The 23,287-nt window shown below is 50.2% G+C and overlaps 2 protein-coding genes across 2 annotated transcripts in view; one reads left to right on the top strand and one right to left on the bottom strand.

The window, feature by feature from the left end:
* LOC145361495 (tetraspanin-4-like) overlaps positions 1-17,815 on the bottom strand; it is a 36,605-nt gene extending 18,790 nt beyond the window's left edge. Inside the window, exon 1 of the mRNA XM_080217306.1 lies at positions 17,626-17,815. Within this exon, the coding sequence (XP_080073432.1) occupies positions 17,626-17,800 (175 nt within the window). The 5' untranslated portion in view covers positions 17,801-17,815. The remainder of the gene's footprint in view (positions 1-17,625) is intronic.
* Positions 17,816-19,070: 1,255 nt separating this feature from the next.
* On the top strand, positions 19,071-22,431 carry polr2l (RNA polymerase II, I and III subunit L). Its single transcript, XM_080217494.1, has 2 exons — positions 19,071-19,225; positions 22,147-22,431. Exons 1-2 carry the CDS (start codon positions 19,131-19,133, stop codon positions 22,253-22,255), a joined length of 204 nt encoding a protein of 67 aa, XP_080073620.1. The 5' UTR covers positions 19,071-19,130; the 3' UTR covers positions 22,256-22,431.
* Positions 22,432-23,287: the final 856 nt, after the last annotated feature.

Raw genomic sequence — 23,287 nt, 5'->3', positions numbered from 1 at the left:
GAGAGAAAAACAGAAAAATCCCTCTCCCCTCTGCCCCCTCCCCTCTCCCATAGTATCTGTGGAAAGGGAAGCCAACATTTCAAGCCTGGATGACCCTTTGTCAGAGCTACATTCAGAGAATTTCTGTTTGTCTCTTTCACCCCGTCCACCTTCATTGCTTTCCATTTTCCTCCTGGTGGAAAAGGAGTTCTGACGACGTGTCATCCAGACTCGAAACGTTGGCTGTGTTCTGTCTCCACAGATGCTGTCAGACCTGCCAAGATTTTCCAGCATTTCGCTCCAGATTCCAGCATCTGCAGCATTTTGCTTTTACCTTAAGGGACAGGGGGAGGAGGAGGGGATAGGGAGAGAGGGGGAGGTCGGTGGGGGGGGGAGGGGGGGTGGTGACAGAACGGGAGAGGTGGGAGAGAAGGGAGGGCTGGGGGGGCAGCAGGGCAGAGGGGAGCCTGTGGAGTGGGCAGGGGGAGAGGCAGAGAGCAGGAGAGGGGGAGGGGGTAGAAAAGGTGTGGGAGAAGGGGCAGGGGGGAGAGAGGGGGCAGGGGGGAGAGAGGGGGCAGGGGGGAGAGAGGGGGCAGGGGGGGAGAGAGGGGGCAGGGGGGAGAGAGGGGGCAGGGGGGAGAGAGGGGGCAGGGGGGAGAGAGGGGACTGGGGGAGAGAGGGGACTGGGGGAGAGAGGGGACTGGGGAGAGAGAGGGGACTGGGAGAGAGAGGGGACTGGGAGAGAGAGGGGACTGGGAGAGAGAGAGGGGGGGGCAGGGGGAAGAGGGGGGGGCAGGGGGAAGAGGGGGGGCAGGGGGAAGAGGGGGGGGCAGGGGGAAGAGGGGGGGGCAGGGGGAAGAGGGGGGGGCAGGGGGAAGAGGGGGGGGCAGGGGGAAGAGGGGGGGGCAGGGGGAAGAGGGGGGGGCAGGGGGAAGAGGGGGGGGCAGGGGGAAGAGGGGGGGGCAGGGGGAAGAGGGGGGGGCAGGGGGAAGAGGGGGGGGCAGGGGGAAGAGGGGGGGGCAGGGGGAAGAGGGGGGGGCAGGGGGAAGAGGGGGGGCAGGGGGAAGAGGGGGGGGGCAGGGGGAAGAGGGGGGGGCAGGGGGAAGAGGGGGGGGCAGGGGGAAGAGGGGGGGGCAGGGGGAAGAGGGGGGGGCAGGGGGAAGAGGGGGGGGCAGGGGGAAGAGGGGGGGCAGGGGGAAGAGGGGGGGGCAGGGGGAAGAGGGGGGGGCAGGGGGAAGAGGGGGGGCAGGGGGAGAGGGGGGGCAGGGGGAGAGGGGGGGGCAGGGGGAGAGGGGGGGGCAGGGGGAGAGGGGGGGGCAGGGGGAGAGGGGGGGGCAGGGGGAGAGGGGGGGGCAGGGGGAGGGGGGGGGCAGGGGGAGAGGGGGGGGCAGGGGGAGAGGGGGGGGCAGGGGGAGAGGGGGGGGCAGGGGGAGAGGGGGGGCAGGGGGAGAGGGGGGGCAGGGGGAGAAAGAGGGGGCAGGGGGAGAAAGAGGGGACGGGGGAGATGGTAAGGGAGAGGGGGAGGGGGCAGGAGAGAATGGAGGGAAAGGGGGCACGGGGCATTGGAGAGAGAGATTATGGGGCAGCGAGAACATGGTGAAGGGAAAGCGCAGGAGCTATTTCTGGAAGAAATTGCCACATTAGAAAGTGAGGAGCTTGTGTTATGTGTGCTGAGGGCTGAGAGTCAGGAGTCCCAGTCTATTGTTTGATTTGTCTGAGCTTTGCCGAGGCAGGCACTTGGCGCTGGGTAGGTTGTACACTGCTCGCTCTGTCTGGCTGACCCTAGTGCTCGAGGCTGGGGAACTGAGAGTGGAAAACCTGACTTGCAGTGAAAGGAATGTCTCCCCCAGGCCCAGTGTGAAATGAAAAGCAGATTGGGCCGGGCCCTGGTTCAGGCCTGGCTTTGCTCTGATGGAGTGTCACTGCCTGCGGTTTATCCCCTCAGAAGGTGTTGTCTCCAGTTAGCCCCCACCCTGTGGACCCACACATTTTCAAACGTGTTTCCAAGCACAAAAACTGATTGAAGGCCGCCTGATATATTATAATTTGCTCTTCCTCCAGTAAATGTTGCCAGTTCAAATCCACATGATCCAGACCAGCATTCCAAATGTGGTACTGAGGGAGGGCCACACTGTCAGAGGTCCCTTCTTTGGAAGAGATGTGCAGGTTAGGTGGATTGGCTGTGCTAAATTGCCCCTTAGTGTTCAAAGATATGTAGGTTCAGTGGATTGGCCATGCTAAATTGTCCCTTAGTGTCCAAAGATGTGTAGGTTAGGGTGGATTGGCTATGCTAAATTGTCCCTTAGTGTCCAAAGATGTGTAGGTTAGGTGGATTGGCCATGCTAAATTGTCTCTTAGTGCCCAAAGATGTGTAAGTTAGGTGGATTGGCTATGCTAACATAGAGCATAGAACAGTACAGGCCCTTCGGCCCTCGATGTTGTGCCAAGCTTTGTCCAAATCCAAGATCAAGCTATCCCACTCCCTATCATTCTGGTGTGCTCCATGTGCCTATCCAATAACCGCTTGAAAGTTCCTAAAGTGTCCGACTCCACTATCACAGCAGGCAGTGCATTCCACACCTCAACCACTCTCTGAGTAAAGAACCTACCTCGGACATCCCTCCTATATCTCCCACCGTGAACCTTATAGATAGGCCCCCCCTAGTAACAGCTACATCCACCCGAGGAATTGCTCCTTAGAGTCCAAAGATGTGTAGGTTAGGTGGATTGGCCATGTGCTGGGTCATGGGGGTGGGGGGTGGATTGGGCATAGATGGAATGCTCTTTTGGGGAGCCGGTGCTGACTCAATGGGCCGAATGGCCTCTTCTACACTGTAGGGATTTGATATTAACCCAAGTTCCTGGCCACCCTCTCAGGTGCATGTAAAACATTCCATGACCACTATTTCGAAGAGGAGCAGGGTCAATCCTCCTCCCTCCCTCTCGCCCCCCGATGTCAATATCTTTGTCTCACCATCCACATTATCTGGGTCATTATTGTAGAATGATAGAATAGTGACACATTAACTGTGAAAATCCCCATTCTGAATTCCTAACTGGATTTACCAGAGCGGCACGGTGGCACAGTGGTTAGCACCGCTGCCTCACAGCGCCAGGGGCCCGGGTTCAATTCCCCACTTGGGTCAATGTCTGTGTGGAGTTTGCACGTTCTCCTCATGTCTGCACGGATATCCTCCGGGTGCTCCAATTTCCTCCCACAGTCCGAAAAATGTGCATGTTAGGTGGATTGCCCGTGCCAAATTGGCCCTTGGCGTCGGGGGGGATTAGCAGGGGATTGCTGCCTTGGCAAAGCAGCCACATAATTAAGGACCCCACGCACCCGGACATTCTCTCTTCCACCTTCTTCCGTCAGGAAAAGGATGCAAAAGTCTGAGATCGCATACCGACTGACTCAAGAGCAGCTTCTTCCCTGCTGCTGCCTGACTTTTGAATGGACCTACCTTGCATGAAGTTGATCTTTCTCTACACCCTCGCTATGACTGTAACACTACATTCTGCACTCTCTCCTTTCCTTCTCTATGAACGGTATGCTTTGTCGGTATAGCACCCAAGAAATGATACTTTTCACTGTAGTCAATACATGTGACAACAATAAATCACATCCAAAAATGTATGGGGTTATGGGGATGGGGCCTGGGTGGGTTGTGGTAGGTGCAGACCCGATGGGCCGAACGGTCTCTTTCTTAGCTTGATGACCCAAGTTTTGGTTTCCCTCCAAAATGGAAACACCTTTTTCTACATCTACCTTATCAAACCCATTCATGGTTTTAAAGACCTCAGTGGTGAGGCCCGCAGTGTTTATTTTCTCTGGAAAAGAATTCCAGCCTGTCCAAGCATTCCTTCTTGGTTTCGTTGTGAATATTCTTTCCTCTTCCTCCGGTGCCTGTGTATCCTGATCCATATCCAAGATTTTGTTAACTCCGGAGTCCATTATTCTCATGCTCTTCAACATGACCTCCCACAATCCACCCTCCACCCCCGGAAACTTGTGCACATCCGGAATGCTTGCTGTCTGATTCATCAGGTCCTGTTCACTCCTTACCCTCTGCACTCACTGCCCTACATTCGATAATTCCACAACACTTCCAGTTTAGAAGTTCTCATACCTGTGTGTGAATTGGGCGGCACAGTGGTTAAACACTGCTGCCTCACAGCATCAGGGATCTGGGTTCAATTCCCGGTTTGGATCACTGTCTGTGCTGAGTCTACACATTCTCCCCGTGTCTGCGTGGGTTTCCTCCGGGTGCTCTGGTTTCCTCCCACACTCCAAAGATGTGCAGGTTAGGGTGGATTGGCCATGCTAAATTGCCCCTTAGTGTCCAAAGATGTGCAGTTTAGGTGGATTGGCCATGCTAAATTGCCCCTTAGTGTCCAAAGATGTGCAGTTTAGGTGGATTGGCCATGCTAAATTGTCCTTAGTGTCCAAAGATGTGCAGGTTAGGTGGATTGGCCATGCTAAATTGCCCCTTAGTGTCCAAAGATGTGCAGGTTAGGTGGATTGGCCATGCTAAATTGTCCTTAGTGTCCAAAGATGTGCAGGTTAGGTGGATTGGCCATGCTAAATTGCCCCTTAGTGTCCAAAGATGTGCAGGTTAGGTGGATTGGCCATGCTAAATTGCCCCTTAGTGTCCAAAGATGTGCAGGTTAGGTGGATTGGCCATGCTAAATTGCCCCTTAGTATCCAAAGATGTGCAGGTTAGGGTGGATTGGCCATGCTAAATTGCCCCTTAGTGTCCAAAGATGTGCAGTTTAGGTGGATTGGCCATGCTAAATTGCCCCTTAGTATCCAAAGATGTGCAGGTTAGGTGGATTCGAGCCTCCACCGACGACAATCCCAACCTATCCCTGTGACCCCGCATATTTACTACCACCCCCCCACCCCCGACACAAAGGGTCAATTTAGCATGGTCAATCCACCTAACCTGCACATCTTTGGAGTTTGGGATGAAACCGGAGCACCCGGAGGAAACCCACGCAGACACAGGGAGAACATACAAACTTCACACAGGCAGTCGCCCCTGGCCAGAATTGAACCCAGGTCCCTAGCGCTGTGAGGTAGCTGTGCCACCAAAGATTTGCAGGTTAGGTGGATTGGCCATGCTAAATTGCTCCTTGGTGTCCAAAGACATGCAGGTTGGGGGGATTGGCTATGGTAAATTGCCCCTTAGTGTCCAAAGATGTGCAGGTTAGGTGAATTGGCCATGCTAAATGTGTGGGATTACTGGAATAGGGTTGGCTACCTGACTCTTTGTCAGGTAATGATCCACTGAGGCACCTTGGGATGGTTTCATGGTGTTAAAGGTGCGATATAAGTGCAGGTGGTTGTATCAGCTGACGGACTGTTGGCCTAAATAACACTTCCTGCCTTAACAAGATGCCACATGACACAGAGTGTATGGACATCACCCTGGTGAAGTAAAGGCACACACAACATTCCCTGGCTTCGGAGCCACTGGATACAAAGTTCAAATCGGAGAGAAGAGGAAAACTGCAAGCTATTAATAACCTGGGAGGAAGTGACCAATTGGGAGCGAGGGCCCCAAACCCTGAGAACAGGAAATGCAGGCCTGGTTTCCCTGGAAACCTGAGCCTCTCAAATTCTCCAGGGTTCCTCTCATTCCAGAGTTACAGCTCAAAAATAAACCCAAATCAAAAAAGGTTTATATTTGACAATTTAATACATTCTGAACTTTGTTATATTAATTATAGACATTCTTATTTGAGCTAAGATGCTTGTTTTAAAGTCGTAGAATCCCTACAGTGGAGGAGAAGGCCATTTGGCCCATCGAGCCTGCACCGACAACAATTCCACCCAGGCCCGATACCCATAACCCCAAGTACTTACCCTGCTAGTTGCCCGGATGTTAAGGGGCAAAGTTTTTTAAGTATTAGTTTCCCACCCTCGCACGTATAGCATTGCTGCCTCACAGTGTCAGGGACCCAGGTTCGATTCCCGGCTTGGGTCACTGCCTGTGTGGAGTCTGCATGTTCTCCCCATGTCTGCGTGGGTTTCCTCTGGGTGCTCCGGTTTCCTCCCACAGTCCAAAGATGCGTGGGTTAGGTGGATTGGCCGTGCTATATTCTCCCTCAGTGTACCCGAACAGGTGCCGGAGTGTGGCGACTAGAGGGTTTCACAGTAACTTCATTGCAGCGTTAATGTAAGCCTACTTGTGAGAAATATATTATACTTTACTTTGTAACTAAAGCCATATGAATACTGCGGCTTTGAGAGCAGGTCAGAGTCTGCAGGTAACTCACCCCCTGACCCCACCCCTGCCAAAGTCTATCCATCATCTACAAGTTACAAGTCAGGAGTGTGATGGAATACTCCCCACTTGCTCTGGATGGGTGCAGCTCCAACAACTCTCAAGAAGCTCGACACCATCCAGGACAAAGCAGCCCCGCTGGATTGGCATCATATCCACAAACACTCACTCCCTCCACCACCAATGTACAATGGCAGCCGTGTGTACCATCTACAAGATGCACTGCAGGAACTCACCAACCTTCCTTAGTCAGCATCTTCCAAACCCACAAGCACTACCACCTAGAAGGACAAGAGCAGCAGATACATGGGAACACTAACACCTCAAAGTTTCCCTCCAAGCCTCTCACCAACCCGACTTGGAAATAAATTGGCCATTCCTTCACTGTGTCAGGGTCAAAATCCTGGATCTCCCTCTCTAACAGCACAGTGGGTGTACCTACACCACAGGGACTGTAGCGGGTCAACAAGGCAGCTTGCCACCACCTTCTCAAGGGCAACTAGGGATGGGCAATAAATGCTGGCCCAGCCAGCGATGCCCTTGTCCCACAAAGGAATGAAAAAAGAAACCTTTCTTAACCTCAGGATGTCCCACAGTGCTTTACAGCCAGTGAGGTGTGGTCACTGCTGCAATGTCGGCAATGTGGTGGTCCAAGTGCACAGCAAGCTCCCACGAACAGATAATGGTCGGACAATCTGTTTTCTCACGATGTTGGTTGAGGGACTTGAAGAATCAGAAGCGGCCCTTCAAAATATCATAGATTCCATACAGTGCAAGAGGTGGCCTTTTGGCCCATCGAGTTTGTACCGACCACAATCCCACACAGGCCCTATTCCCACAACTCCACTAAGGGGCAATTTAGCACGGCCAATCCACCTAACCTACACATCTTTTGGACTGTGGGAGGAAACTGGAGCACCCGGGGGGAGCCCACGCAGACACAGGGAGAACGTGCAAACTCCACACAGACGGTGACCCGAGGCTGGAATTGAACCTGGGTCCCTGGTGCTGAGAGGCAGCAGTGCTAATCACAGTGCCACCCATGCAGAATCAGGACGTCTAGAATGTGTGTTGGAGTATGGACACAAAAAGACACGAACAATGTAGGGAATACAATCATAGGATCCCTACAGTGCAGAAGGAGGCCATTCAGCCCATCGAACCTGCACTGTCAACAATCCCACCCAGGCCCTATCCCCGAAATGCCATGTATTTACCCTTTGAATCTCCCTGACACTAAGGGGCAATTTAGCATGGCCAATCCACCAAACCTACACATCGTTAGAGTGTGGGAGGAAACCCACGCAGACATGAGGAGAATGTGTAGACTCCGTACAGACAAGTCACCCGAGGCTGGGAATCGAACCCAGGTCCCTGGCGTTGTGAGGCAGCAGTGCTAACCGCTGTGCCACCCACAGTTATCAGAAAACCAGTGTGAAGATTGAAGTGGACGGTGTCACACTGTGGCAGGTTGATGGTAATGGAAAATGGCTGAGGTGATGCCAGAGGGTTAGAGAAAGGTCAGAGCTGGCCATGAGTAACTGTGTGAAGATGAAGGATGCATTAACAGCAGGAAAATCCAGGTTTGTAACAAGAAAAACCTCTTTGGGCAGCACGGTGGCACAGTGGGTTAGCACTGCTGCCCCACAGCGCCAGGGACCCAGGTTCAATTCTGAACTCGGGTCACTGTCTGTGTGGAGTCTGCACATTCTCCCCGTGTCTGTGTGGGTTTCCTCCAGGTGCTCCGGTTTCCTCCACAGTCTGAAAGACGTGCTGGTTCGATTGATTAGCCAAGCTGAATTGCCCCTTAGTGTCAGGGGGACTAGCAGGATAAATGAGGGGTTAGAGGAGTAGGGCCTGGGTGGGATTGTGGTCAGTACAGACTTGATGGGCCAAATGGTCTCTTTCTGCACTGCAGGGATTCTATGATTCTTTTAAGGTGTCGCATCCTACCCACTTTCCTCTCTGCCTTGTGAAGCCTGGACAATAAATAAAAACCTGTGGAAGAAAACAACCCTTTGAACTGCGGAGGCAGATGCTAAACGTGCTGTTTACCAATGAAGAAGTGTTAAAATTACAAGAACAAAAAGCACTCATGAAAGTGACATCCAGAAAAGAAAATCTCAGTATTTTAGCCATTTGCTCAGAGTTGGAAAATAAGAGCTGTACAATTGATTTATTATTGTCACATGCATTGGGATAAGAACATAAGAAATAGGAGCAGGAATAGGCCGTCTAGCCCCTCGAGCCTGCCCCGCCATTCAATAAGATCATGGCTGATCTAATAGTGGTTCAGTTTCACTTAGGGGGTTGAACTATGAGGAGAGGCTGAATAAACTAGGCTTGTACTCGTTAGAGTTTAGAAGAATGAGGGGAGATCTCATTGAGACGTATAAGATGATGAATGGGATGGATAGGATAGAGGTGGAGAGACTCTTCCCGCTCAGAAAGGATAGTAGGACTGGGGGGCACAGCCTCAAGATAAGGGGGGGGCAGTTTGGAATGGAGTTGAGGAGGAACTTCTTCACTCAAAGGGTGGTGAATCTCTGGAATTCTCTGCCCGTTGAAGTGGTGGAGGCTGCCTCGCTAAATATATTTAAGACGCGGGTTGATGGGTTTTTGATAAGCGAGGGGATTAAGGGTTATGGGGAGAGGGCGGGAACGTGGAACTGAGACACGACAGATCAGCCATGATCTTATTGAATGGCGGGGCAGGCTCGAAGGCCTACTCCTGCTCCTATTTCTTATGTTCTTATGTTCCCGCCCGCTCCCCATAACCCTTAATTCCCTTATCAATCAGAAATCTATCTACCTGTGACTTAAACACATTTAACGAGGTAGCCTCCACTGCTTCAATGGGCAGAGAATTCCAGAGAGTCACTACCCTCTGAGAGAAGAAGTTCCTCCTCAACTCTGTTCTAAATCGACTCCCCATTATTTTGAGGCTGTGCCCTCTAGTTCTTGTTTCTAAGTGGAAATAATCTCTGCCTCTACCCTGTCTAGCCCCTTCATTATCATATATGTCTCTATAAGATCCCCCCTCAGCCTTCTAAACTCCAACGAGTACAGACCCAATCTACTCAATCTCTCCTCATAAGCTAACCCCCTCATCTCCAGTATCAACCTGGATGCAGTGAAAAGTATTATTTGTTGCGTGCTTTATTGACAAAGCATATTTCTTTGGGATTTTAGTTAAATCGGGCAGGATGGAGGGTTCATGGGCTTGTTCCTGTGCTGTAATTTTCTTTGTTCATACAGTTCACAGAGTACATAGGGGAGAAGGAAAGGAGAGGGTGCAGAATGTATTGTAGCGAGGGTGTAGAGAAAGATCAACTTAATGCAAGGTAGGTCCATTCAAAAGTCTGACGGCAGCAGGGAAGAAGCTGTTCTTGAGTCGGTTGGTGCGTGACCTCAGACTTTTGTATCTTTTTCCCGATGGAGGAACGTGGAAGAGAGAATGTCCGGGGTGCGTGGGGTCCTTGCGAATCTGAGGCAGCAGAAAGTGTAGACAGAGTCAGTGGATGGGAGGCTGGTTTGCGTGATGGACTGGGCTTCGTTCACAACCTTCTGTAGTTCCTTGTGGTCTTGGTCAGAGCAGGAGCCCATACCAATCTGTGATACATCTGGAAAGGATGCTTTCTATGGGGCATCTGTAAAAGTTGGTGAGAGTTGTAGCTGATATGCCGAATTTCCTTAGCCTCCTGAGAAAGTAGGTGGGCTTTCTTAACTATAACGTCAGTATGGAGGGACCAGCCACCACCTGCTATTTCCCTACATTTACAAGGCTCTGTAGTTTTGTGTGGTCTCTGCTAGAGAGGAAAGTGGAGGGAGCAGAGAGAGGGGCCAACTTCAGGGTAGCTGGATGTCACACAGCGATTGCAGAAGGGCTACAGTGAACGTGCGAGGATGGCGCATGTGTTACGTCCTGACCGACAGGTGTCTGGTAGGACTTGAGGGACAAATATTGACCAAGACACTGAGGACAGCCCCCCCAGCCCTCTTTGATAGCAACCATGGGTGTTTTGACATCTACCTGTAAGGGCAGGTGGGAGGAGAGGGGGGTGTCTTAGTTTTCAAAGTCCGTCCCAGAGATGGGTCTCCAAGAACATTCCCACAGTCCAAAAGACGTGCTGGTTAGATGCATTGGCCGTGCCAAATTCTCCCTCAGTGTACCCGAACAGGGGCTGGAGTGTGGCGACTAGGGGATTTTCACATCAACTTCATTGCAGTGTTAATGTAAGCCTACTTGTGACACTGATAAATAAACTTAAAATAAACTCAGCACTGCAAGGGGAGCATCACTCTGGATTATGGACTCCAGTCTCATAGAATCCTACAGTGCAGAAGGAGGCCATTCGGCCCATCGAGTCTGCACTGACCACAATCCCATCCAGGCCCTATCCCCATAACCACATCCATTTACTCTAGCTAATCCCACTGACACTAAGAGGCAATTTAGCACGGCCAATGCACCCTAACCAGCACGTCTTTCAGATTGTGGGAGGAAACCGGAGCACCCGGAGGAAACCCACGCAGACACGGGGAGAATGTGCAGACATGGGGAGAATGTGCAGACTCCGCACAGACAGTGACCCAAGACAGGAATCGAACCCGGGTCCCTGGCGCTGTAGGGCAGCAGTGCTAACCCACTGTGCCACCATGCCGTCTACCATCTCCAGATTGGATTTGTGACACTTTGACTCTGAGGTGAGGGTACAGCAAACCGATTCTCCCCGGGTTTTGGGCTACAGCAACTGGGGAGTGAGGGGCCACTCCAAAATCTGCTTTTGGACACGCACGCTGACTCCCCTGCCCCCAGACGAGGGTGGCTCCAGTCTGCCTCGCTCGTTGATCAATATTGTCGGTTTAACCCGGCCTTGAGAGAGGACAGAGTGAGGATTAACTGGCTTTCAGACTAAAAGTGGGTGAGGGGTGAATTGTGCAAAGGGTAAACAGCCTGTTAAGGACAGGGTATCATAAGCAGCGATCAACAGGAGCACAGAGCAACAGCTGGAACCACTCACTTAACCAGTGCAGCAGATTGCATCAATTTAATTCCAGCTTTAAACAGTCTTCAGTCAAACCACAAAAGGCAGCTCAGTGCTGGAAGAATCCGAGAGGCTGCAGGAGCAGAGGCCATGGCAGCGGAGGCACAGTGTGGCACAACACAGCACACAGTGAAAACTGACTCAGTGCTGGGGCCTGGGAGAGGGGCGGGGGGGGAGAGAGAGAGAGACAGGGGGAAAGGGGGCAGAGAGTGAAGGGGGGGGGGGGGGGTGGAAGGGGAGAGGGACAGGAGCATTATCCTGACTCAAAACGTTGCCTCTATTCTCTCTCCACAGATGCTGTCAGACCTAGAATCGTAGAATCCCTACAGTGCAGATTGAGACCATTTGGCCCATCAAGTCTACACCGACCACAATCCCAGCCAGCCCCTGGCGCTGTGAGGCAGCAGTGCTAACCCACTGTGCCAACCCCTACCTGCTGACATTTCCCATCGTTTTCTGATTTAGTTTCAGGTTCCAGCATCCACGGTATTTTGCCTTAATCGATAATGATAGCTTCAAGGGAATTCATAATTCCAGGTTCATTAGTGGAACTCAAATCCTACCATCTGCCGGAGTGGGGTTTGAACCCGTGTCTCCAGAGCATTTGCCTGGGCCTCTGGATTGAGTGTCCAGCGACATTGCCGTACCATCATCATCATCCGAATCGTGGCCAATCTGGATCCAATCCTCACTGGACTACCAGGTTCTCTGGCTGAGCAGAGACTGATAGCCAAGTTCCAGACACATGAGAATGGCCCCAACCGAGATCTTGGGTTCATGTCACACTATCTGTAACCCCCATGACTTGCCTGAACTTGCAACATCTCACTTACTGTCCTGTCTGGAGACAATACCCATCTCTATAACCTAGGCTTGACGCTATCTCCACTCGCATTGTCTGCACCTTTAACACTTGATTAGCTGTAAAGGCTCACATTCTAATCAGTATTCTGTAAACTGACAGTGTGCCTTTATCTGCCCTGTTTGTGATCAGAACTCCCCACTCACCTGACGAAGGAGCAGTGCTCTGAAAGCTAGTGGCTTTTGCTACCAAATAAACCTGTTGGACTTTAACCTGGAGTTGGGAGACTTCTTACAGAGTTCGAGGACAGTGGTGAGGCTTGGGAGGGCTGGCATCAGGTGGGAGTCCACTGACCTCTGAGCCAGAAGGTTCTGGGTTCAAATCCTGCTCCGAAATCAAGGCTGATACTTCAGTCAACGTGAGAGGGTGCTGCACTGTCGGAGGCGCTGTGTCTTAGCTGTGACATTAAACCAAGGCCCTGCTGGCCTGCTCAGGGAAATATAAATCATGGCCTTTGTGTTGAAGCAGAGCGGGAGAGCTATACCCCCATGTCCTGGCCAATATTTATCCCTCAAACAGTTACACAAAACAAAACAGTCGCTGAAAATAAGCGCACAGCTACAGCAGGCAGTAAAGAAGGCAAATGGTATATTGGCCTTCATAGTGACTGGATTTGAGTGCAGGGATAGGGATGTTTTGCTGCAATTGTACAGGGCGTTGGTGAGGCCACACCTGGAGTATTGTGTGCAGTTTTGGTCTCCTTATCTGTGGAAGGATGTCCTTGCTATAGAGGGAGTACAGTGAGGGTTTACCAGGCTGATTCCTGGGATGGCAGGTCTGTCATATGAGGAGAGACTAAATCAGTTAGGATTATATTCACTGGAGTTTGAAAGAGTGAGAGGCGATCAAATCAGTGGCAGCCCATTCAAACTGGTACTCACAAAACAGCAGAGATAACGGTGTGTGTCCCAGGCCCGTGCCTGTCCATCAGTCTGTGTATGCCACAGTGTTGAGGTCACACGCTAACTATCTCTTGCATAGTTTGTTCAACAGCTGGGATATCTCTACCCAGTGTTAATTCAATGATTCTATAATCTGTTTCAGTCAGGGAGACAGCCAAGATAAACAACTCATCTCTCGCTGACTTCATAACAGCTCATGAACACCCTTTCTCAAAACAGTGTCTGCCCCAGCCCCTAGCCCAAAGAATCCTCTCCCCCTCTGCCCCAATAAACCCTGACAAATTCCTGCAACAACCCCCTCCCCATTCCCCCCCCAACAACTCCCTACCCATTCCCCTCCAACCCCCCCCCCTCCAAACACCTCCTCATTTCCCCCCAACCCCCTTCCCATTCCCCCAAACCCCTCCCCATCCCCCCCAATCCACTCCCCATTCACCCGAACTATCCATCAGTCCAAAAATGTGCAGGTTGGGTGGATTGGCACTGGTAAATTGCCCCTTAGAGTCAGGGGGATTTAAAGAGTAAATATGTGGGGTTACGGGGATAGGGCCTGGGTGGGATTGTTGATGGTGCAGGCTCGATGGGCTGAATGGTCTTGTTCTGCACTGTAGTGATTCTATTCCCCCTAGCTGCCATTGTTTTTGTGTCCATACTCCAACCCATATTCTAGACTTCCTAATTCTGCATGGGCAGCACGGTGGCACAGTGGTTAGCACTGCTGCCTCGCAGCACCAGGGACCCAGGTTCAATTCCGGCCTCGGGTCACTGCCTTTGCAGAGTCTGCGCTTTCTCCCGTGTCCGCTCGGATTTCCTCCGGGTGCTCCTGTTTCCTCCCACAGTCCACAGACGTGCTGGTTAGATGGATTGGCCATGCTAAATTGCCCCTTAGTGTCCAAAGATGTGTGGGTTAGGTGGATTGGCCATGCTAAATTGCCTCTTCGGGGGATTGGAGGGTAAATATGTGGGATTACGGGGATAGAGCCTGGGTGTGATTGTTGTTGGTACAGGCTTGATGGGCCGAATGGCCTCCTTCTAGAGATTCTATGAATTCCGATAACCTAGGCTTGAACTTTAAACCTTCCTGGATCTGCTACGTACACTCACTGGGAAGGGAGTTTCCGGCTTCGCTTGTCCCAGAACCATAAAATCCCACCCTAGGTCAATGGACCTTCCCATTGCCCGCTCCAATTCCCATGGCAAAAGGGGATTTGCAGGTTACCCCACTCTCTTTCCTCTGTTGCATTGGTCCTGAGGGTCCTGCCTATTCCTGAAAATATTGGCTCCGGGCTTTATTGCTTTACCCACTGTTCATTCCCGAGCTCAGGCAGTGAAGGAGAGGGGGGGTGGAATGGATGAGAGATCTCACTGACGTCGCACAGGCCAGTTCCTCGCAGTGCCAGGGTTCGATTCCTGGCTTGGGGTCGCTGTCTGTGCGGAGTCTGCACGGTCTCCCTGTGTCTGCGTGGGGTTTCCTCCAGGTGCTCCGGTTTCCTTCCACAGTCCGAAAGATGTGCTGGTTAGGGTGCGTTGGCGGTAAAATTCCAGCCACTATGTTGGGGTAGCCAGTTATGATCCGCGATAAAAACAAATTACTTGTAGCGGCATGGTACTGATTGAAAAGGAGAGTTCCATCCTTAACCATCCTGATGGATTTTGCAATCAATGGGAGTGTTATTTTTCCGGCAACATTCAGAGTTTCCAATTCCAGAATATTGGCAGAGAAAGAGACACAAGGACTCACTGACTGCCAGAACATTTAGGGGTTTTCCACAATCAGATAGAAACAGGCTTGCTAATTATAGACTAACAGAGCAATTAAGAGAACAGGGTGGTGGGTAACTTCACCACCCCGTGTGTGGTGAGCTGGGGATAATGGTGAGGTGAAATTAACGCTGCTGCCTCGCAGCGTCAGGGAGGACCCGGCTTCGATTCGCAGTTTGGGTCACTGATTGTGCGCAGTCTGCACGTTCTCCCCGTGTTTGCGTGGGTTTCCTCCGAGTGCTCCGGTTTCCTCCCACAATCCAAAGATGTGCGGGTGAGATAGATTGGCTGTGCTAAATTGCCCCTTAGTGTCAGGGGGATTAGCTAGGGTAAATGCATGGGGTTACGGGGATGAGGTCTAAGTGGGATTGTGGTCATTGCAGACTCGATGGGCCAAATGGCCTCCTTCTGTAGGATTCCATGATTCCCTCTGTCTCTCTCTTGTCTCAATTATAATGCTTCTTAAAACCTACCTCTGTGACCATACCTTTGGCCCTATGGATGGGATTTTCTGACCCTTGCCTGCTGACAGGATCTTTCCATGCTGTTGAGGGTGGCCCCCCCCCCACTGAGCGAACAGAATAATTAAGGACCCCACGCACCCCGGACATTCTCTCTTCCACCTTCTTCCATTGGAAAGAAGATACAAAAGTCTGAGGTCACGTACCAACCGACTCAAGAACAGTTCCTTCCCTGCTGCCGTCAGACTTTCGAATGGACCTACCTCGCATTAAGTTGATCTTTCGCTACACCCTAGCTATGACTGTAACACTATGTCCTGCACCCTCTCCTTTCCATCTCTGAGTGGTATGCTTTGTCTGTATAGCGCGCAAGACACAATACTTTTCACTGTATACCAATACATGTGACAACAATAAATCAAATCAAAGACTCGGCATTCTGAGAGACACTCTGGGACATTTAACTTGGTTATGGATGCAACATAAGTGCCTGTTGTTGCCGTACTGGTTCACATATAACCCCAGTCGGAATCATAGAATCCCAACAGTGCAGGAGGAGACCACTTGGATGTGACAGAAAGCTATTGAGACGCCAGGCCAATGTGGGACTATGTTGGAAGTCCGCTTGTGCCAGTCAGTCTGTGCTCGGAAGGCTGTGCGCTAATGAGCCTGATGGAATGTTAAGTGCCGTCAGGACCCTTGTACAGATGTTCTGTGCTAAAAAGGGAATTTGCAGGTTACCCCACTCTTTTCCTCTGTTGCATCGATCCTGAAGGTCCTGCCTATTCCCAAAATATTGGCTCCGCAAATATCTGCTTTACCCACTGCTCATTCCTGAGCCCAGGCAGTGAAGGGGAGGGGGGTGGGAGATGGATGAGAGATCTCATTGACATCGCACAGTGCCAGGGTTCGATTCCCAGTTTGGGCCACTGTCTGCACGTTCTCCCCGTGTCTGCGTGGGTTTTCTCCGGGTGCTCCGGTTTCCTTTCACAGTCTGAAATACGTGCTGGTTAGGGTGCACTGGCCGTGCTAAATTCTCTCTCAGTGTACCCGAACAGGTGCCGGAGCATGGTGGCTAGGGGACTTTTATAGTAACTTTGGATGGCACACTGGTTAGCACTGCTGCCTCACAGTGCCAGGGACCCGGGTTCGATTCCCAGCTTGGGTCACTGTCTATGTGGAGTTTGCACATTCTCCCCGTGTCTGCATGGGTTCCCTCTGGTTTCCTCCTACACTCCAAAAATGTGGGGATTAGGTTGTTTGGCCATGCTAAATTGCCCCTTAGTGTCAGGAGGGTTAGCAGTGTGGGGTTATGGGGATGGGGCCTGGGTGAGATTGTTGTCAGTGCAGGCGTGATGGGCCAAATAGCCGCCTTCTGCACTGTAGAGAATCTATGACTCATTGCAGCGTTAATGTAAACCTACTTGCGACACTAATAAATAAACTTTATAAACTAAAGAATTCCACAGGTTCACCACCCTCTGAGTGAAGAAACATCTCCTCATCTCAATCCTAAACAGCCTCCCCCATACCCTGGGACTGTGACCCCTTATTCTAGACCCTCCCAGCCAGAGAAAACACCTTTGCATCCAGCCCTGTCAGAGTTATTGACATGTCAGTGAGATTCTCCCTCTCGCTGATCTTAAACTCCCACAGATGATCTCTAGCTTAACTCCTGTCCGGTCGTGATCTGTTGGCTGCTGGTGGGATCTTGCTGTGCGCATATGGGCGGTGGGGATCCCCTACATTGGGACGGTGGCTAAACCTCTGGATTAAGGAGTGTTTCTGCCGGCCGTCAGGCAATTTGAAATTGAGGAAGGTGGTGCTACCTCTGTTTTTCCCCCCCACACACTGTTATTGACAGTCCTTTCCAGGGGCTATGCTGGACTTTCTAACATCCTCCCCTCCTTCAAACTCCAAAAGTCTCTTTTTTGTTGTTGTTGTCGTTTGTGCAATTTGGGAGAATGGGTTTGGGAGCCTCACTCCCGGTTGCAGACAGAGAAATAAAACAAACAAACCTCTGCCTTAATCCTTTTTTTAAAAAAAATAATGCAGGGCAAGTCCCATCGCTGTGACAGTCCACACAAACCCCAGACCATGTCCTGACACTGGGAAATCCGGCCAGGGACACACTGTGAAACATTTACAGGCTTTGAGGTGGGCAATTTGCAGATTAAATACTACCCCCCTGTTAAAACTTGTCTTTATTTCGCCTTGGTAAAGTTGAGAGGACTCTATCACTCTCCCAATACCCCCTATTTAAAAAAAAATCTATAAAATGATAAGTTTGTAACATCTAATGTTAAAAAAAAGTTACTGGCTTACTTGTGTATTCCAGCTGGTGGTAAACTTGATTCTGAGCTTGTCTCCAGCGACTGTTCTCCAGATCAGTCCTGCTTCCAGAGACGCCAGGAGGGTCTGTAATGTCCCAAACTCGAGCTGCTTGGATTACAAACCACAGCGGAAGTGGGAGGGAATTAAAACAGTTCGGCTTTCCCATGGCTCTCAGAAGCAAAGAGAAGAAAGTTTATAGAAGAAGACATTCCTGAAAGTTTAGGATATATATATATAAACCCACAGTAAAAAGAGTGTGTGGAAAAAAAAGAGGTTTCGAGGGTGGAAAGTTTATCACCTCAAACCCAGTCTGGAAAAAAAAAGTTAACCAACAGAATGTTTAAATGGTTCAAAAAGTTTATAAACAACATGCGACGGAGGGCGAATATAATTCAGAGAGTTTATGTTTTCAGAGAAGGAAAGATTGTGCAAGGTTTGAAATAGAGTTTGAGAGCAAGTTTCCTATAAAGTTGGACAGAGGATTCTGTCCATTCAGTGAAACTGAGGATTGTTGCTTCTATCTGACTCTAAACTTCTCCATCTCTCGACTTTCTCAATTCAAAATTAAATATTATTCGGGATTAATTAATCAGACATCCAAGGTGGCTTTAATGATCCTATTTAGTTATTCCCACTTCTCCCATGGTGTAAACACCAGGAATTATATTTAACTGCAGCTGCCAGATTTTCATTTCAATGTCTGCTTTTGTCTCCCTCTCTGTTTTTGTTGCACCCCCTTTCCCATTCATTTCCCATTCCCTATCCCCCCATTCCCTCTATTACACACTTTTAATCCCACCCCACTCCCCACTCCTTATTGTTTCTATCCGATTCCCAATCTCATTCCCCCATTTCCAATCCCTCAATTCTCCCTCCATTCCCTAATCCCCCTCCCATTCCCAATCCCCCCATTCGTTAATCCCGTTCCATTTCCCATTCCCTAATCCTGTCCTGTTCCCCAATCCCCTCCCATTCCCCATTCTCCTCCCATTCCCCAATCCCCTCCCATTCCCCATTCTCCTCCCATTCCCCAATCCCCTCCCATTCCCAATCCCCCCATTCGTTAATCCCGTTCCATTTCCCATTCCCTAATCCTGTCCTGGTCCCCAATCCCCTCCCATTCCCCATTCTCCTCCCATTCCCCAATCCCCTCCCATTCCCCATTCTCCTCCCATTCCCCAATCCCCTCCCATTCCCCATTCTCCTCCCATTCCCCATTCTCCTCCCATTCCCCAATCCCCTCCCATTCCCCAATCCCCTCCCATTCTCTATTCTGACTCCCTGTGTACAATGCCGCCCCCTGCTGTTTCAGTCCCCGCACTGCAGCTGCTGGTATTCCACCTGCACATGCGCAGTCACGGACCCGAAACCCGGCCCCTCGCCGAGCCCGGCGCAGGCGCAGTGAGGGGCACTGGCCATATCCCGCATGCGTGGGAGCGGCCATTCGGCGGCGGTGAATCGGTAGTGCGGAGTGTGTGTGTCCCGGTCGGAGCAGCATGATCATCCCGGTTCGCTGCTTCACCTGTGGCAAGGTGGTGGGCAACAAGTGGGAGGCTTACCTGGGCCTGCTGCAGGCCGAGTACACGGAAGGGTGAGTAACCTGGCGGGAGGAGGGGGAGAGGAGGCAGGCTGCGGCCTAGTGTACAACAACAACACTAACAGCGCCAACAACAACACCAACAGCGCCAACAACAACAACAATGCCAATGCGCCAACAACACCAGCAATGCCAACAACAACTGATTTTTCTAGCAAACAAAATGCTGCAGATACTGGAAATCTGAAATAAAATCGGAGAATGTTGGACATTCTCAGCAGGACCAGCAGTGTCTGCAGAGAGAGAGAGAGAAACTGAATGTTGGAGTGGCACACTGGTTAGCACTGCTGCCTTACAGCGCCAGCTGGGTTTGATTCCTGGCTTGGGTCACTGTCTGTGTGGAGTCTGCATGTTCTCCCCATGTCTGTGTGGGTTTTCTCTGGGTGCTCCAGTTTCCTCCCACAGTCCAAAGATGTGCAGGTTAGGTGGATTGGCCATGCTAAATTGTTCCTTAGTGTCAGCAGTTTAAATGCATGGGGGTTGTGGAAGTAGGACCTGTGTGGGATTATGGTTGGTACAGACTCGATGGGTCAAATGGCCTCTTTCTGTACTGTACGGATTCTGATTTTTCATCGTAGAATCGCAGCAGTGCACAAAGAGGTCATTTGTCACATTGAGTCTGTACTGAATCCAACCAAGCATTCCATCAAAGCACTATTCCTGTAACCACATCTATCTATTCTGCTAATCCTCTTAACCTACACATCTTTGGACATGAAGGGGCAATTTAACATGGCCAATCCATTAACCTGCACCTCTTTGGACTGTGGCAAGAAACTGGAGCACCTGGAGGAAACCCATGCAGACACGGGGAGAACGTGCAGACTCCATACAGATAGTGACCTGAGGCTGGAATTGAACCTGGGTCTCTAGCAACTGTGAGGCAGCAGTGCTAACCACTATGCCACCATGCTGTGTAGAGATGGCTTCAGGTTTGGAGAGCTTCAGAAAGAGAGCCTGAGTATCATAACTGGGGGCAGCTACCACTTTCTCAGAGACGCAAGGCAGTGCAACTTCAGTACTTGCATCTGTCAATGGCAATCTCTGTGAGATCAATTGTAAACTTTACCTCTGAGATTGGAACCAAAATTATGAAGTATTGAGGGGAGCTGATGGTATTGCTAGACTATTAATTCAGAAACTCAGTTCATGTTCTGGGACCCGGGTTCGAATCCCACCATGGCAGATGGTGGAATTTGAATTCAATAAAAAATATCTGGAATTACAAATCTACTGATGACCGTGAAATCATGGATTGTCGGAAAAACCCATCTGGTTCACTAATGTCCTTTAGGGAAGGAAATCTGCCGTCCTTACCTGGTCTGGCCTACATGTGACTCCAGAGCAATGGTTCTCAACTGTCCTCCAAGGGCAACTAGGGATGGGTAATAAATACTGGCCCAGCCAGCAACACCCATGTCCCATGAATGAATAAAAAAAGAATGGAGAGATCTAGGGCAGAAATGGGTCTGTGGAATTCTATCACAGACCAGCCATGATTTCATTGAATGGAACAGGCTTGTGGGATGGGGTGACTTTGTCCTATTATAGGGACCAGGATTCGATTCCCAGTTTGGGTCACTGTCTCTTTAGAGTTCTCCCTGTGTTTGCGTGAATTTCCTCCAGGTGCTCCAGTTTCCTCCCACGGCCCAAAGATGGGCAGGTCAGGTGCATTGGCCATGCTGAATTGCTCCTTGGGATGTGTAGGTTAGTGGGATTAGCAGGGTAAACGTGCAGTTAGGGGGATAGGGCCTGGGTAGGATGTGGTTGGTGCTGACGTGATGGGCCGAATGACCTCCTTCTGCACTTTAGGGATTCTGAGAAATTCTGTTGTAGATTTGGATGCTGTCAGACAACCATTTTAATCAAACTTAAACAATTATTAGATTACTTGAAAATGTTCTGTACTCAGGAATACAAGCCTTGACTGTGAGTGTCCTTGTGATTTGATTCTTTACACCAGAGGCAAAAATCAGTTAGATAGGCAATATCTTTTCCCAAAAGTAGAGGAATCTGAAACTAGTGGCCATAGGTTCAAGGTGAGAGGGGAGAGATACAAAAGGGTCCAGAGGGGCAATTTTTTTGCAGAGGGTGATGAGCGTCTGGAGCGAGCTGGTAGAGGTGGGTACAATTTTATCTTTTAAAAAGCTTTTAGACAGTTACATGGGTAAGATAGGTATAGAGAGATATGGGCCAAATGTGGGTAATTGGGACTAGCTTAGTGGTTTTAAAAAAAGGGGTGGCATGAATAAGTTGGACCGAAGAGCCTGTTTCAATACTATAAACCTCCTATGATTCTATTAAAAATTGGATCACCTGTCCCTCGGTGAAATTGCAGTCTGGTCACCCTATTATAGAAAGGATATTATTAACCTAGAAATAATGTAGAAGAGATTTACTAGGATGCTACAGGACTTGATGGTTTGAGTTATAAGGAGAGGTTGGATAGACTGGGACTTTTTTCTCTGCAGTGTAGGAGGCTGAGGGGTGACCTTATAGAGGCCTATAAAATAATGAGGGGCCACAGATCAGCTAGATAGTCAATATCTTTTCCCAAAGGTAGGGGAGTCTAAAACTAAAGGGCATAAGTTTAAAGGGAGCAGAGAGACATACAAAAGGGTCCAGAAGGGCATTTTTTTTCACACAGAGGGTGGTGAGTGTCTGGAACAAACTGCCAGAGGTAGTAGTAGAGGTGGGTACAATTTTGTCTTTTAAAAAGCACAGTTACGTGGGTAAGATGGGTGTAGAGGGATATAGGCCAAACATGGGCAAGTGGGACTAGCTTAGTTGGTTTTTTTAAATTAAAAAAAGGACAGCATGGACAAGTTGGACTGAAGGGCCTGTTTCCATGCTGTAAACTCTGTGACTGTAGGTGTGGAATCAGCTCTTGCTGATGGTGGTTTGTTTGTTTCCAGTGATGCGCTCGATGCGCTGGGTCTGAAACGTTACTGCTGCAGGCGCATGCTGCTGTCCCACGTAGATCTGATCGAAAAACTCTTGAACTACGCACCTCTGGAGAAGTGATGGCTTTTTGGATGGTGATGGAAAGGATTCATCAAAGCCTCTCTGCTTTGCTGGCAGGAATCTTGCAGGCGGATTCGAATCGTCAGCTGTGTAATCCACAGATTTAGGACTGAAAGAAGAGAACCTTTTATTTTGTTGTCTATCTTGTTAATAAAATGGGGATTTGACTCACTAAATCTGTGTGTTTTTGTGCAGATGTGCTGGACGCTTCTGCAAGTGTTCATGAAGCGCAGCACAGTGGTTAGCACTGCTGCCTCAGCGCACCAGGGACCCAGGTTCAGTTCCCAGCTTGGGGTCACTGTCTGTGCGGAGTCTGCACATTTTCCCTGTGTGAGTTTCCTCCCACACTCCAAAGATGTGAAGGTGGGTGGATTGGCCATGGTAAATGTGTGTGGTTATGGGGATAAGGTGGGTGGGCGGGCCTGAGTAAGAATCACTTTCAAAGGGTCGAAGCAGACTCGATGGGCCAAATAGCCTTCTGATGCACTGGAGGGAATCTATGATTCTAATCTTTGATTTGGATTGATATGTATTGGAAAGGGAGATGTTGCCATGTTGCATCTTTGTTTAAACAGAAAAAATACTTGAAATATTTAGCAGCATCTGGAGAAACAGTGGAGCTTGAATAATAACCGAAACAGCTGGAAGGGCAGCAACTGTGGAAAGGAACATAATGTTTCAGCCCTGGGGCGAAGTTAGAGATGTACTGGGTTTTAAGCAAAGGATAGATGGGACAAGGAGAGTGAAAGACAGGAGTATTTCTTGTTGCACCTCTGTTTTCTTCCCCTCATGTTGTACTGGCTACAGATTGAGCGTAGCTATTTTGTCATAAGATCATCTATAGCAGAAAGTCATTTGGCAGTTGTGATTGCTAGCTGTTTAGCTAGTGCTATCTGTTCTAATCCCACATGGTGGCACAGTGGTTAGCACTGATGCCTCACAGCGCCAGGGACCCAGGTTTGATTCCTGGCTTGGGGGTCACTGTCTGTGTGGAGTCTGCACATTCTCCCCATGTCTGCGTGGGTTTCCTCC

The sequence above is a fragment of the Carcharhinus amblyrhynchos genome, chromosome 35, assembly GCF_965287045.1.
Source record: "Carcharhinus amblyrhynchos chromosome 35, sCarAmb.v2.hapA, whole genome shotgun sequence".
Lineage (NCBI taxonomy): Eukaryota > Metazoa > Chordata > Chondrichthyes > Carcharhiniformes > Carcharhinidae > Carcharhinus > Carcharhinus amblyrhynchos.
This window is presented reverse-complemented; position numbering and strand designations above follow the sequence as displayed.

Coding starts and splice junctions, on each gene's coding strand:
- polr2l (XM_080217494.1), top strand. CDS start 19,131: ATGATCATCCCGGTTCGCTGCTTCACCTGTGGCAAGGTGGTGGGCAAC. Junction 19,226..22,146: donor CAGGCCGAGTACACGGAAGG/GTGAGTAACCTG, acceptor GTTTGTTTCCAG/TGATGCGCTCGATGCGCTGG.